General features: G+C 40.3%; 1 protein-coding gene across 1 annotated transcript; it reads left to right on the top strand.

Annotated features, from left to right (window-relative positions):
- The first annotated feature begins 6,212 nt into the window (after positions 1-6,212).
- On the top strand, positions 6,213-11,816 carry ankrd33aa (ankyrin repeat domain 33Aa). The gene is made up of 5 exons (XM_030422169.1): positions 6,213-6,350; positions 7,818-8,129; positions 8,421-8,550; positions 8,643-8,783; positions 9,527-11,816. The coding sequence occupies exons 2-5, from the start codon at positions 7,872-7,874 to the stop codon at positions 10,339-10,341; spliced, it is 1,344 nt and encodes a 447-aa protein (XP_030278029.1). The 5' UTR covers positions 6,213-6,350; positions 7,818-7,871; the 3' UTR covers positions 10,342-11,816.
- The last annotated feature ends 3,555 nt before the right edge of the window (positions 11,817-15,371 follow it).

Raw genomic sequence — 15,371 nt, 5'->3', positions numbered from 1 at the left:
CAGCAGGTCACATGGAGAGCCTAGATCATGGAAATAACATTGACATAAGTGTGTGTGTGTGTGTGTGTGTGTGTGTGTGTGTGTGTGTGTGTGTGTGTGTGTGTGTGTGTGTGTGCGTGCGTGCGTGTGTGTGTGTGTGTGTGTTTCATTTTTACTGAGGAACACCATACACTATCATACTTCATTCATGTTTTACAGCCAAAGTGAACAATCAGGCTTCAAGACGGATCATGTGTTGTTGAGAATAAATCTGTAATTATATAAACAGGTCACGTTACAATAACTAATATAGCTGCTGGAGTTAAAAACCCCTTAATGATCATGTTATCCTAATGTCAACTTCTATGATCATTATCATTATCTATTGGTTACATAAAAGTTCCACTGCTGCATTTCTCCGACAGTAACACACAAATCACTCTTCCTGCAGTGCCAGGTTTTTATTTTTTAGGAGCTGGGGGGGCATTACTCCAACAAAGAATATAAAGTTTCAAGTTTTTACATATTTTATTCTCCAGGCACATTGTGTGAATTGAATATGATAGCTATGTGAACATGCAACTTGCCAATATTATTGACACATTGCACATGAGGATGAAGAAGAAAGAGGAGTTCCCACAGTACTTTACAATAAACCTACTGGCTAGAGCAACATAAAGAAAAGCAGCATTAACCTACATGCATGTACCTTCAACAAACTAAGTCTTAATTTGTGATGTACTTTTAGATCTACCCTCATAATTAGGCTTGGGGAGTAACGGAATGAATGTTACATGACTGCCATACAAAAAAAAGGTAACTCGATTACTAACAGGATTACAATTTTAAACAAAGAACGGTATACTAGTCTTTGGTATTTCGAGATGAGTGTTGTAGTCAGTACTCTATTTTAAATCTAAATACAACAGAACCACATGGAACAAACCAATGTGACAAGCATTTAGATGTGTAAATAACATCTAAAACTCCTAAATAACAAAACTTTATCACTTTTAGCTTCACCTTTTTGTCAACTTTAGCGTGGGATTATTTATATTGCTTCATATCATACAACAAATACTAATTGTTTATTAGCTTAGATGTGTTTGACTCACTCTGAAGAAGCCCTGCTTCTGAAAAAGCCCTGCTTCATTAAATTGAAGTATTGATTCTCTCACAGTACGTGCTGATGTGGCACCCTTGATAAAAATTAAGATTTTAAGTTTTTATTTAATCTAAAGCATCTATGCTTATTTCTTAAAGACTGCAAGAACACATTAATAATATAGAAGTGACAGTGAAAAGGCCCAGAAAGCATTTGACCACAACTAAAAAAACAAATAAAGCTTAAGTAAGATTCATCTCTCAGAGCACTTCACATAAATTGCTGAATGAACAAAATGAAATCCTTTATTACACTTTCTGGAAAAACAGTGAAGAATTGATTACATCTCAAAAATGATTTCATACTGGGTCTAACAACAACATTAATTAGGCCCTATGGTTGTAATCGTAAATCCCGCTCCTTCAGCTCTTATGCATTTACATGACTTCACCGACATTTCTCTCTGTGACTGTCTCTCATTTTGGCTAATGTGTTTTCATTGAGACAAGACAGACCTCTGAGTTTCACATTATCTTTTTTAAAAAAGAGTAATGATGCTCTTGCAGTGAAGGAACTGAAAGGAACGGCTTTATCAGGGCTTAATACAATTAGTTATCAGCAACACTGAAGGCCTGAAGGACTGAGCTGTGGACACATCAGAATCATTTTCTCTAAACCAAGGCGGCCGAAATTGAAGTATACGGTCCTGTGATGAACTTTGATTTAATTATAACAGACATAATCTATACATACAGCTTAACCACTTTTGCATTGTAGACACTGGGAATCCTATTATGTCATTTTGGTAAATTTGTTAACACAAGGCGGATGAAAAATGTGCAGATTTCATCATCCTTTTAACTAGTATCTCCAGTGCTTGTCAGACATGCAATACTGTTTCTTCCCCCCGACGTCAGACCTGCATCTGCACATGTGGTTCTCCAACTTATGACAGACAGAAGACAGTTTTTGAACAGGCTAATAAAAGGGATCCGAGATCAGTTTTAGGGAAATAAATTAAAGCACGATAGCATTAACAATCTGTTATATTTGCATTACATCAAGATTTCATGTAAAAAAAACTACAGAAGATGTTGCAAAATCATTTCAAGAATAAGAAATACAAAAGCATGACCTATATTTCTCTGTTGAACCAGGAAAATAACAATTAATTTCAGCAATTGCTGATACTCCGTATCACCTTGCAATTTAAGTCTACTCAAATGTATAGCCTTGATCATATGTGTGCGCTAAATAATTGTTTATATTGAAACTAGATAAGGAAATATATGTACAGTATATGCACTTATTAGGAAGCACAGAAGGTGAAAGGACATATTAAGGCGGTGGTGCTCATGTTTTCATACTTCTGTCGTATGTTTTTCTTGCCCTAACCTAACCCTGACCCAGCCAATAGCAAGTTTCATTTTTGCCCTCCTAAGGAAAAGGTCTAAGTACTCCAGCTCTAAACAAATCACTTCCTTAGTGAGCAGCATTTGTTCCTCGTGCCTCACTCACCCACCCTGGAGTCAGTGCACAAACACCACAAATTTCCCATTGTAATAAGTTTTCACAAATCACCCCAAATCTTCTGCTTGCCTTCCATGAACAAGTTTAGCTCTGTTTCCTCTGTGCTTCCTTTCCATTCACCTGATCCCTCGAGGCTTTTCAATGCTTTAGAGCAAGTAGCAGAGGGGCTGTTCTGTCTTTTAGCCACATAGCTGGAAATAATACAGCAGATGCTCACAAAGACTGAGCAAAGTGCTGGTAAGACCCATCCTGGGGAGCCGGCCAACAATCTAATATTAGCAGAGCACATGGCTGTCTTTAGAATCAGTCACTAAGCTGGCTAAACTTAGTTCATTGCTTCCCAAGCCTCTTTCCAAGTTCCTTTGCTCTACCACCGACCTCTGCTGGGTACCCTGGTGTCTGGGGAGAAGTTGGACTGCCTTCTCCTGTGATTGAATGTCTCTGCGAGGAATTTGCAGAATAGGGGGAAAATAGCTCAGACCCTAAAAGGAAAGTGTGAGTACTATCAGGAGGTGGGAATCAGAACAAAATGTTCCTCAACTCAAACATTAGATTAGTGATCATTTGTCAAAAAATCTGTTGGAATTTCTTTGAGAGATTTGAGCTCAGGGGAGAAACACAGTCCTGCTGTTAAAGTATGCTGTGCTGCCCTCATCTGGTAACGCAGTCAGATCAATCTTGTATATCTAAAAGGATAAAAAGAAAAACACACGCACCACCACCCCGCACTGTTGTGCCAAACGCACTTCCCTTTCCTCTCCTATCATTTCTGTTTTGGCCTTTCACAGCCTATAAATCTTCACCCCCAAGCGTGCACTTTTTTCCTCTTCCTGTGTTTCATATCAGTGCAGACTCAAGACCAACCTTGTCTAAACATAGCACCGTTACGAGTAGTGGGTCAGGTTAGTGTGATGTTATAGATCTGATCTTATTGCTCACAGCCTAAGAGGAGGGCTCTGATAAGGAATTGGCCAGGGCATTTGATTGGATTTAGTGGGATTATGTTTTTGGAGGTGTGTCGGCTTCAGCTGGGTGGCATCAGCAACATGTCTCTGTTGGTTAACTCTTCACAGCAGATCAGCAACTGTAATTCTCTGGATCAAAGTGCTTTTGGATGGGTGTCCAATTTGTCACAGCAGCTTTAGGATGAAGGACATCTGATATCAAAATAATCTTCCTTGTTAACAAGCATTTGACTATAAATTGTTAATGGCATGTTCCACTCCAAAGTGGAGACATGTAAGCTCAGCGCAAACAAGATGTGCCTTGTTGTAGGTTTGGAGATCTATTTAGAGGTGATATAGACAGCAGCTGTAACCTACAGTGAAGATCAATGTTATGGCTATTTAAAACTTTTAGCTGTCTGAATATCTTGTAGAAGAATTGCATTATCCGGTTTGGTCAGAAGAGGGCAGTCTGCATCCCTCTAACAGAGAGAAGCAGTTGCATAATATCACCGGCCACACTCGTGCACAAAGTCACAGATTGGCTCTGCTGGATCAATTGAATATCAGGGTTAATCTGTGTACATGCACCTTTAAGCCTGTGATTGAGCCTGTGAAGCTATGAGTTAACCTGTTAATGCAATATTCATGTCCACATGTGGAATTCGGCCATAAGAACAAAACGGATGTGGTTATAATTGAAGTAAAAGTTCATTCAAGCATCTTAACCTGGTTTCTTATATCTGGAATATATTCAATCTTGTGGTATTTTTGTTGACTCAAAACTACAATTTAAGGAGATTTAAAAGATGATTAAAGTCACCCTCCAGTCAAAGGAAGTGTGTTACTTCTCGTTCCTACAGTTGAACGTTTGAGCTCCACTATGCAGAGTTTGACAGTAGATTGAAGTAGGAGATATGTGTCCAGCAGTTAAAATTGTCAAATGAAAAATATTTGCATATTGCTATATTGTGGTACTTTTAATGAGGGAGAAGGAGTAGGTGCAATTTTAGCAGTTTTAATGTGTTAATTATGCTTGTTTCAGCTGCAAACAAAATAATTTTTGTGTTGTGTTGGAAGCCTGTTGGACTTCTTCTCTAAACTAACATAAGCTACTGTCTCTGACTCTCTGTTGGCAAAGTGGAGAGAGATACTGGAGGGCATGCATAAAGTCACATCCTTTGGACCTTCACACTGAAATCCACAGTCCAGCAGCATTAACTAAAATTAGCATCAGAATAGGAAGAAATAACAGTTTTCATGGTGTGGCAAAGACATCTATTGTAGTTAGCATACTAACCAGATAGCCCCTAGCCTCTTTGTACCTCAGGAGGATACCCTCACCTGGTGGTCCGATCTACTGGTCCGGGCAAATTAAGCTAATATGGTCACTTGCTGACCGTACTGTTAACTGGGCTTACCAGCTAACAGCAACTACAGTTAGCTGCAGTTAGTTTGGAGTAGGGATGCACCAATCCAACTTTTTCAGTCCCAATACCGATACTGATGCCTGGGCTTTGTGTATCTATCTATCGATACCCGATACCGATCCAATACCGTTGTTGAATTAATAATAAACTGTATACCTTCCACCTTATACCTTCCTTGAACCATGTGGAAGAGACTAAAGGCACCAGACTTTCCTAACTAAACATTACTTTCCTAACTAAGACAAAATAATCAAACAGTTACTAAACATTGTAAACCTGTAAACAAATATATTAAGTGCAAAATCCTGCAAACAGGAATTCAAAATAAAATATAGGAGCTGAACCTGAGAAAAAACTAATAAAAGGTTGGTCAAACAACAACTTGACCGTGCTGGTGATGAATGATGTAGGATGTGATGCGACATAGGAAAAAAAGAAAAACTGTATCGGCCCATGGATCTGTTAATTTTCTGATCCCCAATCTAGCTATTTTATTTCGTCAAAATCGGGGCCGATATCCAATCTTAATATCGGATCGGTGTCACACCTTTAAACACCTGAATCAAATCATGCACAGGCTTGTATAAGCAACCGACAGAGACGGGGAAAGTCTGTGCAAGTTTGTGTGTGCTGTGCTTTAACATTTGTATGCACACAGATTTTCCATGTGCTGCATATCTGTGTGTGTCATCCCTGTCATGGGAATAGGCCCCTGGCTTAGAGTAACAGCAGGGTTAGTTTGTTGTCCCAGCAAACGGATTTCCATGGGAAAACAGACCCGAGATGCTGTCTCCCATCTCACAGACACACTGAAATTATTAAGGCAGGGGGTCCTCAGCAGCAAAGCAGATTTGGGAGTCCTAGCCTCCATGATTGAGTCACAGCACTTATTTGGATGGTTAGAGGTGGTTGCTGTGACAGAACAGACGGGCAGAGGAGAGCTGTGTGGATGTCCAGATTCTGAGAGAGCTGTGGAGACAAGTGAGAGAAGGGGGTGGGGGGGTGCAGACTAACTCAACAGACTGTAAGGAGAGCAAGGTTGGCTGCTGCCTGTTTCTTTCTCTTAATCCTTAAATCTTCTGTAATCAGGATGAGAGGGAGAGAGCATGTTGCATGACTTAGGACAGCAGAGTCTATGTTGGGACCTGGACAGATTGCCAGTTGATGAGGCAACCTAACTGGCCAGTAGAAGAAGAGATGGAGGGAGGGGGCAGGCACTCAGCTGGAGTCAGAATGGGGAACTTGAACTAAACCAGTTTCCACCAAGAGCCAACAGGAAGAGTGGTTGATGATGGTTTAACCAACTACAGCAGGAGAAAGAAAAAGGAGAAGAGGACTAACTCATGGCTGGATTGATTTAGGGTGAGACTTTGACTATTTCTTTTTGTTCCGACAGATCATTTTTAGCCTCAAATGAAGGAGCTTAACCAGATTGCAAGGTGTTGCTCAGCAGGAAGTGTAGGCCACAGAGTTAGAGTAGGAGCTTTCTGTGTTTGTGCAGAGGTTTATGTGATAGTTACATTCATTGTTCTGCATGAACCAAAACAGAAACATATGTTTGTGGGATTGAAGGAGTTGAGCAGCGCTATCTAGCATTCTGCATGAGCTTACCCTCAAGATGCTGTTACTCTAATAACTTTAATGGAATCATTGTCAGCAAGTGCAAAGCCATGTCTGGGTGACTTTGTGCCAAATGTGGATATGATGCCCTAATATATGCATGGCCAAGGCAACCTACAATCCCTCACTGGAAAGCAGTCAAGCTCTTTCTCGCTCCCAGCAGCAGCTCCTTTAAAACATTAAGAAGTGTATCCCATCTTAAGTCTGAGCCTTGAGTAACAGTGTCATCCCTAGTTTTATACAAAAATAACATTTGTGAGAATTGCCTTGGTTAATTTATTGATTTAGACTAGAAAACCACTGGATACTACAGTGTATTTGTAGTGCAGAGCAGTGTGTCACGGTTAAGACACCATGACAGATGCTGTCACTAGCCTGGCATGTCATTGCTTTCGGCACCATATGGCCTTTCTCGACCCAGTACACTCCTCCTACTATGCCTTCATTCACATTATTCACAGACTGAGCTTCTGCAGATGTAGAGCATTTCTTTTCTATTTACTGTTATTACATTGTTAGATGGTTTTAATAAATATAGTTGAAAAAATTAGCTTGCCCTCAGAGTCATAACTCTTCTTTTATTCTATAATGTGCTGGGGTAGTGAGCAAACATTGGCAAAAAGCATGTTTGCTTGCTCATCTTTTAAATCACAGACTTGCAGATCAGTCGCCCCCATCAGTGAGGTGACATGAGGTTCCTTATCCTCTTTAGGCATCGGGCACTTAGACATGGCCCTCTCAGGTTTTTAAATCTATTTCACATGTAAGCTTCAAAGGCTGAAATGATTTGCCCTTCTCACACAAATATTTCTACAATTATTAACACTTATCATACACTTATCAGCACCGTCATATGTGCAGCATTTGTTCAGCAGCCAAGTTCTGCACCCAAAAATGGAAATATCTGAATAAAAAATGACATCGTCGGTGTTGCAGCGTGCCCCTAATCTTATCTCTGCTGGCAGAATGCTGACAAAAATATAAACTATTCTAAAAATCAAGCCAAAATGTCAAAGATTTGCTAGTTCGAGCTTCTTAAATGTGAGGAGTTGCTGCTTTTCTTTGTCATTTATGATTGTATATGAGTAATTTGGTTTTGGACTATTAGATTAACTGGTAATGAAAATAAAAGTTAGTTGAAGCTCTATCTCTGAATTCAGAGGCATTGCGTAAAGGCTACAAAATGAAAATGTGTGGTTTTTTTTAAAGATATGGTCAGTGTGCAGCAGACCTGACACTCAGCTGTGAACCCAGGGGGGTCCAATGGCCACTGCAAACTATGACCCCCACCTGGGCGCAGGCCCATCTGAGGACTCGGAGATCCTCCTGGATGATTCTGACTCGGGGAGTGTGCTTTCTGATGATTCGGTGCTCCCCGAATACGAAGGGGATGAAAAGAATACGGAGCCAGCTAAAACGCTGTATGAGGCCTGCGCTAAGAATGACCCAACATCCCTGCGCAGGATCCTGGAGAGAGGTGTCACGAAAGAAGAGGCCATGGAGCTGGACATCAATGGCAGGGTGAGCTGGATTTGAATTCCTTTTTATCTCTCAAGGAAAGTGACTTTGATACAACCTCAGAAATCTATGGTTTAGGATAAAGGTGAACTATTGGAGCATCCCAGTGGCTCAGTTGGTAGAGGCTATGTCCTCGCCCGTAGGGGCCCTGGGTTTGAAAGCTGATCTGTGCCCCTTTGCTGAGTGTTATGAGCTTCTCTCACCTCATTTCCTCCCTCTCTAAGATGTCCTTTCCAATAAAGCTATAAAAGAGTTTTACAATGTTCAATTTATTTCTACATTGTTCCCCCTCAGAATGGGCTGATGCTGGCTGTGGCCAAGGGTTACATAGACATCGTCACCCTGCTCCACGTGTGTCCATTAATAGACATCAACCACCAAGACAACGATGGCAACACTGCCCTCATGATTGCTGCCCAGGCAGGTATGCCTGATAACACATACAGCACATCACCTCAATATCTAGTCTCACGTTAATTCTACCATATCAACATAAATGTTGTGTTTTCAATCCAGGCTTTGTCAACATTCTAAACTATATCATTAACTACTACTCTGGTGTGGACACTGAGATCAGGGATCCGCGGGGCTTCACGGCCCTCCTCAAGGCAGGCCTGCAGAGCCGAGAAGAGTGTGTATCCGCCCTGATAATGCATGGTAGGTTTATGCCACACAAGACTTCCTATAAACGTAGGAGTAACATCTAGTATGTGTCCACACACAGACAGTATAATTATTTAGAGGCAGTTGGGCCAGACTATTGGCTATTGTGTACATGTCATATGCCCAGGAAAACATATATTAAAAACTATAAATGTTGAATGCATGTGATATACAGGGTAAACCAGGACATCTGATCTGAGAACTAATCTGGTTGTTCTCTTGGCCACAGGGATTAGTCATGTGTTAACTGTACAGAGACACATTTAGTATAGCACTATAAAAAAAATCCAACCATGTTCCTCTCCAAAGTCCAATTATGTCAGAGACAGATTTAAAGAAACATTAGTCCATGATCTAGTTGTATTTACATGCAAACTGGAGCCATGTGGGAAATAAAAAAAATATATCCAGTGTTCTTGGATTTATCTTTGGGCCTTGATTGATTATGGATTAAATTGGTTAATTTAGGCTTTAAAATAGATACATTTCTCTCAAATAATGGGCTCAATCTGTAGGATTCTTGTCTGATGTAGTATTGTTTGCGCTTCACTGCATTCTGTAACATGACTAGATTTACTTCCGTAACATTAAAGACATACTTAACGAACTGTGCTCCAAAACAACCACATGATGGGGTAATTTTGCTGAGTTGCGGGAGCCCTCAGCATCCAACGATAATTAACTTGTTTCCTTGTTTTCATTACATTCTCATCTTTCTTTTCCCTTTTCATGTGCAGGTGCTGATACAAATGCAACAGACATGGTCCAAGGCAGAGGTCTTAAGGACTGGATCATTAGAACAGGAGGGTTTGAGACTATCAAAAGAATACGCCGCCTGGAGGCTCATCCTGTTGCTGAGCAGTTCTGTCTAAGCTACATCCCAGAGTGGCCAGAGCTGAAGCAACTGGTAGCAAAGTCCACAGCCAGCAAAACACCCAGTCAGAAACTGAGGCAGCGCTTAAAAGACAGCCTTTCTTTCAGCTTCCCTCAGGAACCCCAAGACGACGGAGTCATGGACCATATGGTGCGGATGACTACAGGCATCCAAAGCCCCCTAATAGCCACCAGTTGCCGTCCACTCTGTCCCAACAGCCCACCAGAGATGGGTAAGCGACGGTTTGCCATCCCTGAACTGCTTGAAAAGCATAACAGCAAGGAGCTGGAAGAGAGCACAGTATCCCACAGTAAAGGCTCTGTCATTTCAGCTTCTCCAACCACTATGTCAGCCACCTCTGTGTCTCTGACCTCCTGCTGCCAGGAGTCAGAGCGCAGGGAGAGCATGCCAGGTGGTGTGAGGAGTTTCATTCCCCGCGGCATGGCACATAGAAACAGCATCTTCCCCTCAGGCTGTATTCCTAAGATTGAAGTGACAAAATCTGGCGAGCCCACTCCAAAGAAAGAGAAAAAGAAGAAAAGGCAGAGGGGCTACCTGGAGCCTCCTGTGTGGAAGTACAAGGAGGCCAAGGAGGAGAAAAAGAGAGAGAAGAAGCTGCAGCAGGAAAAGGAAAAAGAGCTGCAGGAAAAACGTCAACGTTCATCAAGCCAAAAATGACACATTGTTCTCTTCTCCTCAGAGAACTTCACTGTGAATGGGTCATGCATGAGGGTAGAGTATGCGATTACAGTGGCTCTGAGGCCAGTTTTCATAGAAAAAAAAGAAATCAAGTCAGTGAATGAAAAATGGACGATTAAACCCCATTGATCTGAACTTTGGCCTGTGATGAACCTGAGAAAACTGGAGTGACTTCACTAGATGTCACCTTTTTTTTACATCTTTGGAAAGCTTAAAAAATTGTCTCCACAAAATATTTTTGGAGATAAACAGTGACAGAGGACGGATGTCTCTTATCGCAATTTTTACCTGGCTGATTGGCAGGTCACCATTTAATGGGGATGCAAGTGTTTTTGAAGGACTTCGTTTCATTTTGAAAAAAAACAGGCTGTATGTATTGTGAACGAATCCCAAGTAGCGTGCCATCATGGTATTCAACAGCAAGACTACGAAAGCAATAGCAAAGTTTTGTCAGCACCTAAGTACTATAAGATTCATTAACCTTTCATCTATTCATCTTTGCAATGGGAGTAATAGCATCCAATCAAATCACCCGATTTTTGTGACACATCGATGGAGGTAGTAGCGGGATTATGTAAATATTAACTCTCCCTCTTGCCCCACCATTATTCGGACTCACTTGAGGAAATCAACAAAACATTTGATTTGCTTTAAAGATGATCAACAAAAGTCAAAAGTCCTGTCATCAGAACCTGAGAATTTAAGCTGGTCCATTTCAGACTGGAGTCTGAACTGAGCCTCATCATTTTACTGCATTTTAGGAATCAGTCACCAATTTGATTAATATCAAGCAATCTTATTTTAATTCTCCTCCTACAAAGGTTATCTAATCTTCACTGTATGCATTATGTAACATCTACCAGATCTGTATTTTGTCTTTTCAACAAGATTTGAAAACCACAAACTGTTTTGTTGACATGTGAATATTGATAGGAGTGACAAAACAGAAAAAAGGAACTGAGCCATATCTGCTACAGTTAGTGCTTTCATGAGAAAAGCTGCTCACTGGTTTTTAACTCTTCAGTCTGCTGGTACTTAATGTACCATTTCTGAGTAACCTATACACAGCAAAGAAGCTATCTGCACATAATGTCACTCAGGGAGTTTTTTGATATTAATATGTTGGGCATTATACTTAAAGCCTTTCTCGAGACAAGAAATCTCTTTTGGGGTCCACCTTGCATTGGAATCAAAATATTCTTGTAGATCAAGTTGGTTATTACTAAATTACTACATATGTTATACAGCTATAACAGCAATACACATTGCAATAACAGCAGAAGATTTTTAAATGTGTTATCTAAAAAATAATGTATTTAGATGCTGTTCTAACTAGAAAAAAAAGAGGATCTTTTCTGCGGGTTTCTGGAGAAGCTCAGGTCTTCTTCAACTTGATAATGTGTGAGACAGATGTCTGTATGCGAGTTTGGAATAAATGTACTGACCTTTGCAAATGACTGTTTTTTTCTTCACTGCGCTGTACCTTCCACCCAGATTTGGTGACCTGAAAGGGCCTCCTCAACACTGCTTTTACACAACTCCCCAAAACATTTTACACGCTAGAAATGAAAGATTTCCTTAACTGGCATGCATGTGACTGATGAGCCTCGCATCTGGCACGTAGCCTTGGTTACTCTTTCACAATAAAGTAACTGAGCTTCTTAAGGGCCTCTAATATGCCCTCAAGTGTGGCATGGGATGGCTTTTGAACCCCGGCCTGTAATCTTTTAATCAAATGTGCAGTATCATTACATAACAATAAGCTTTGAATGGTGGTAACATCAACTAAAAACGGCTACTTAGATGTGTATATTTTATTGAAATATTTCTATGAAAACATAATGCAGCTGGTTATTTGACACATTGTCACAATATATTTTCAGTATTGTGGCTTACTTCCTCTTCATAGGGGGAACTTGGGTACGTGAGGTCAGCGCAAAAATAAACACTTCTCTAGAGTTTAATGATGGAGGACATCGGACTTGACCATGTCTTTGGAGACTCAGACTGTAAACAGTCATCCCATACAGCTGTAAGACAGACTGGACTAGATCGACCATATTTTTCACCTTTATGTGCTGTGTGTCCATAGCTAAAATATTGTCTACTCAATTGTACTAAGATGGCAGTAAACCAAGTCTTCTCTTTATCAACAAATTGCTCTTTAAAAATCTGACAGCATGAAAAAATGTCTGGACAAGCAGCATCCCTTTTCCACTTTTCTTGTAGATTATAAAACTGCTTTTTCGGAGGGAAAAAAAATCTTAAGGGAATAGAACAGAGTGGCTCTTTGAAAGACAGAGATTAGCAGAAATGAAAAATAAGTGCTGATCTAAGAAAAAGGACAACAGTTTGCTCTCTTTTCTACATGACAGCTGATGTGAGTGCTTCCAGCTGTTTCTACAGCCATGAGCCAAAAACTGAGAGATTACAGGGCCTGAGAACAAGGAGGGGAATTTATATTACAGGCATGAAGACATCTCTCCCAGGCTCTGCTGAATGAAGTGTTTTCACACTGCACAGTCTGTCTGGCATCGAAGAGACAACTGTATTTGCCATTAAGTCGCCCTTTGACAGCCACAACTGCTGGAAATAAAAGGCCCTAGGGCACCATTGTGTTATCCTCGGTTTGAGGGGATGTGTAAGCTTTTACAATACTCACAGATTGACGGGAGGATTCAGTGTTATTGAGAGAAAAATCAACCTTAATGCCCACTCAAGAATGTGTTGTGTGGATAATTTACCTTCCCTGTGAAGAAATATGTTTATATGCACAGTTTGACACTATGGCTGTCTCACATGAACCTGCTTAAGATGTGAAGTTTACTCTGTTTACTTTAAATGCCTGGATGTATGAGCATGATTTTTCACAACCAGAGCATGGACACCGGACCCAGACTCGGGATTCAGGTTCAGCCAAAAATTTCAAAATGTCAGGGTTGGGTAGGGTTTGGTCATGTCAAATGAAATTGTGTTTTCAGGTTTTTTTAGTGAGATTAATGTGTTAAAATAACTTGCATAACTGCATGACTGGGGAACAAAAACATAGCGCTTCAGGTTATTAACTGTGTCAGTCACAAGTTGGGTTCAGACGTAATAAAATAGACTGCCTGTCAAGGTTTGTTTACTACTCTCTTGGACTAGGTCAAGTTCAGACAGAAAAATGCAGGTTGTGCAACAAGCTAACACAACTAGTTAGGAAGTCATTTATGTTACAATATGAATCCTACACAAGTGTGAAAACAGGAATAAGTCCTAAAACCTGGCTATAAGTCAGCATTTTTGCACTTCCAGTTTCACTGTCACACAGTCAACGTTTTTTTTGAATGGGTTTTTTATTAACACAAGCACTTTTTTATGTGATGCAGTTGCCAACAAGTGGCTAAATGAGACTAGAGACTAGAGACTACTACTCACTAGTCCATCTTTACAGGTGGACTTTGGCTGCAAACTATTCTAACTCCAACTTTACAGCTCATAGATTGATCAATTTACAGTTAAGTGTGTATAGTATAGTGTAGTAGGAAGCTTAGTGGTGATGATGAGCAGTGTTGCCAGATATCACGAGCGAAACAAGCAAGCGTCCTATGAAAACAAGCCCAAAACAAGCGACTTCTCCGCTTGTGGTAAAACAAAAAAAAGAGAGAGAGAGATTATTACACTTTGCACACACACAAATATCACTCTGAATCCAGAAATATCATTGTATTTATTATTGTTTTTATATGTTATGATCCTTTTTTGTTTTAGTTCCAGGACTTCAAAACAATATGACATGCAATACAATAGGAAGAGGAACACTTTAACGACAAGCCCAAAAACCCACAACCCGCGACTACCAATATTTATAAGCAACTTTACAAAAAAACAAGCCCAAAGTCGCTTATAATAAGCGGACTTGGCAACTGTGATGATGAGATTATGAAACCAAAATGTAGTTTGTGTTTATAGCCTAACAATAGCTTTTTATTTCGGAAATCAGGAATAATCAAAAAACGTTTGAGTATCATAAGCTTATTTACTGCAATAATTTAAAATCAAATCAAATCCAAAATATGATCCTATAGGCTTCTTGGCAAGGGAACCAGGGGGATGCTAACATCCGTACTGGCCTACAAAAATATACAGGGTAAATATAATGTCAATTATTTAACAAAGGTCCTTTTGAGTCCTGCTAAATCTTTTTTAGACAACGCAGTCTTGATGAATTGAGGAGTCTCGTGGCCTGGGGAAAGAAGCTGCTCTGTAGTCTGGTGGTACGGCAGCAGATACTTCTGTATCTTTTGCCAGGTGGCAGCAGGGTGAGCAGACTGTGGCTGGGGTGGGCGCTGTCTTTTAGTATCCTTTGGGTTCTGTGCAGACAAATGATGTTCTCCTGCTGTCTGGCCCACATCTTGTCTATTTTTGTTCAGTCTTACCGGTAGCAACGTTTCCTGCCACAGCAGGTGTCTGTTTTTCACTTCATAAACTCATTGTAAACTACCTACTAAGCTCACATACAAAGTTAGCATCCGGCTGGCTGGAGCATTTAGCTACTTAAGAGCAATGTATTTCATTTGTGTCGGTAGAGATCAAAACCAGAGCAAAAAGAGAGATTCACCGGGTGGCAAATGTCTCCAAATGAATGATAATTTTGCTAGCTGTTTGCTAATAGCCCATATCGATTAAACATGTGTTATTGCAGGTTAAACTTTTGAACAAGAAAACAATTGCATTTTTTATAGGAGGAGTAGAAAAGAGTTACTGGGAATTATAAAAAAAAGAAAAAAAAAAAAAGGAATGAATTTTCATGTTTTTGAAACTGTCTGGAGGGCATGATAAAGCCTCTTTTGGCCTCTGACGGTGCTGTCATAGCAGATACAAATGTGAGATGCTGGGCAGTTTTTGTGTTTTTTTAACTTAGAGATATGTTATTGTATCATGGTGGGGTCTTTGAAGCACATTCCTGTCAGTGCAGTGCAGACAGCAGTCCACAGGGGAAAGAGGAAAATGAGAGGTTTAGCGAGCAA

Source organism: Sparus aurata, chromosome 7 (assembly GCF_900880675.1).
Source record: "Sparus aurata chromosome 7, fSpaAur1.1, whole genome shotgun sequence".
Lineage (NCBI taxonomy): Eukaryota > Metazoa > Chordata > Actinopteri > Spariformes > Sparidae > Sparus > Sparus aurata.
Note: the sequence above shows the minus strand (reverse complement) of the source record. Positions and strands in the feature narration are given on the sequence as shown.

Excerpts from the sequence above, each read along its gene's own strand:
- ankrd33aa (XM_030422169.1), top strand. The coding sequence starts at position 7,872 with ATGGCCACTGCAAACTATGACCCCCACCTGGGCGCAGGCCCATCTGAG. Across the intron at positions 8,551-8,642 it reads CATGATTGCTGCCCAGGCAG|GCTTTGTCAACATTCTAAAC; the intron begins GTATGCCTGATA and ends TTTTCAATCCAG. Across the intron at positions 8,784-9,526 it reads ATCCGCCCTGATAATGCATG|GTGCTGATACAAATGCAACA; the intron begins GTAGGTTTATGC and ends TTTCATGTGCAG.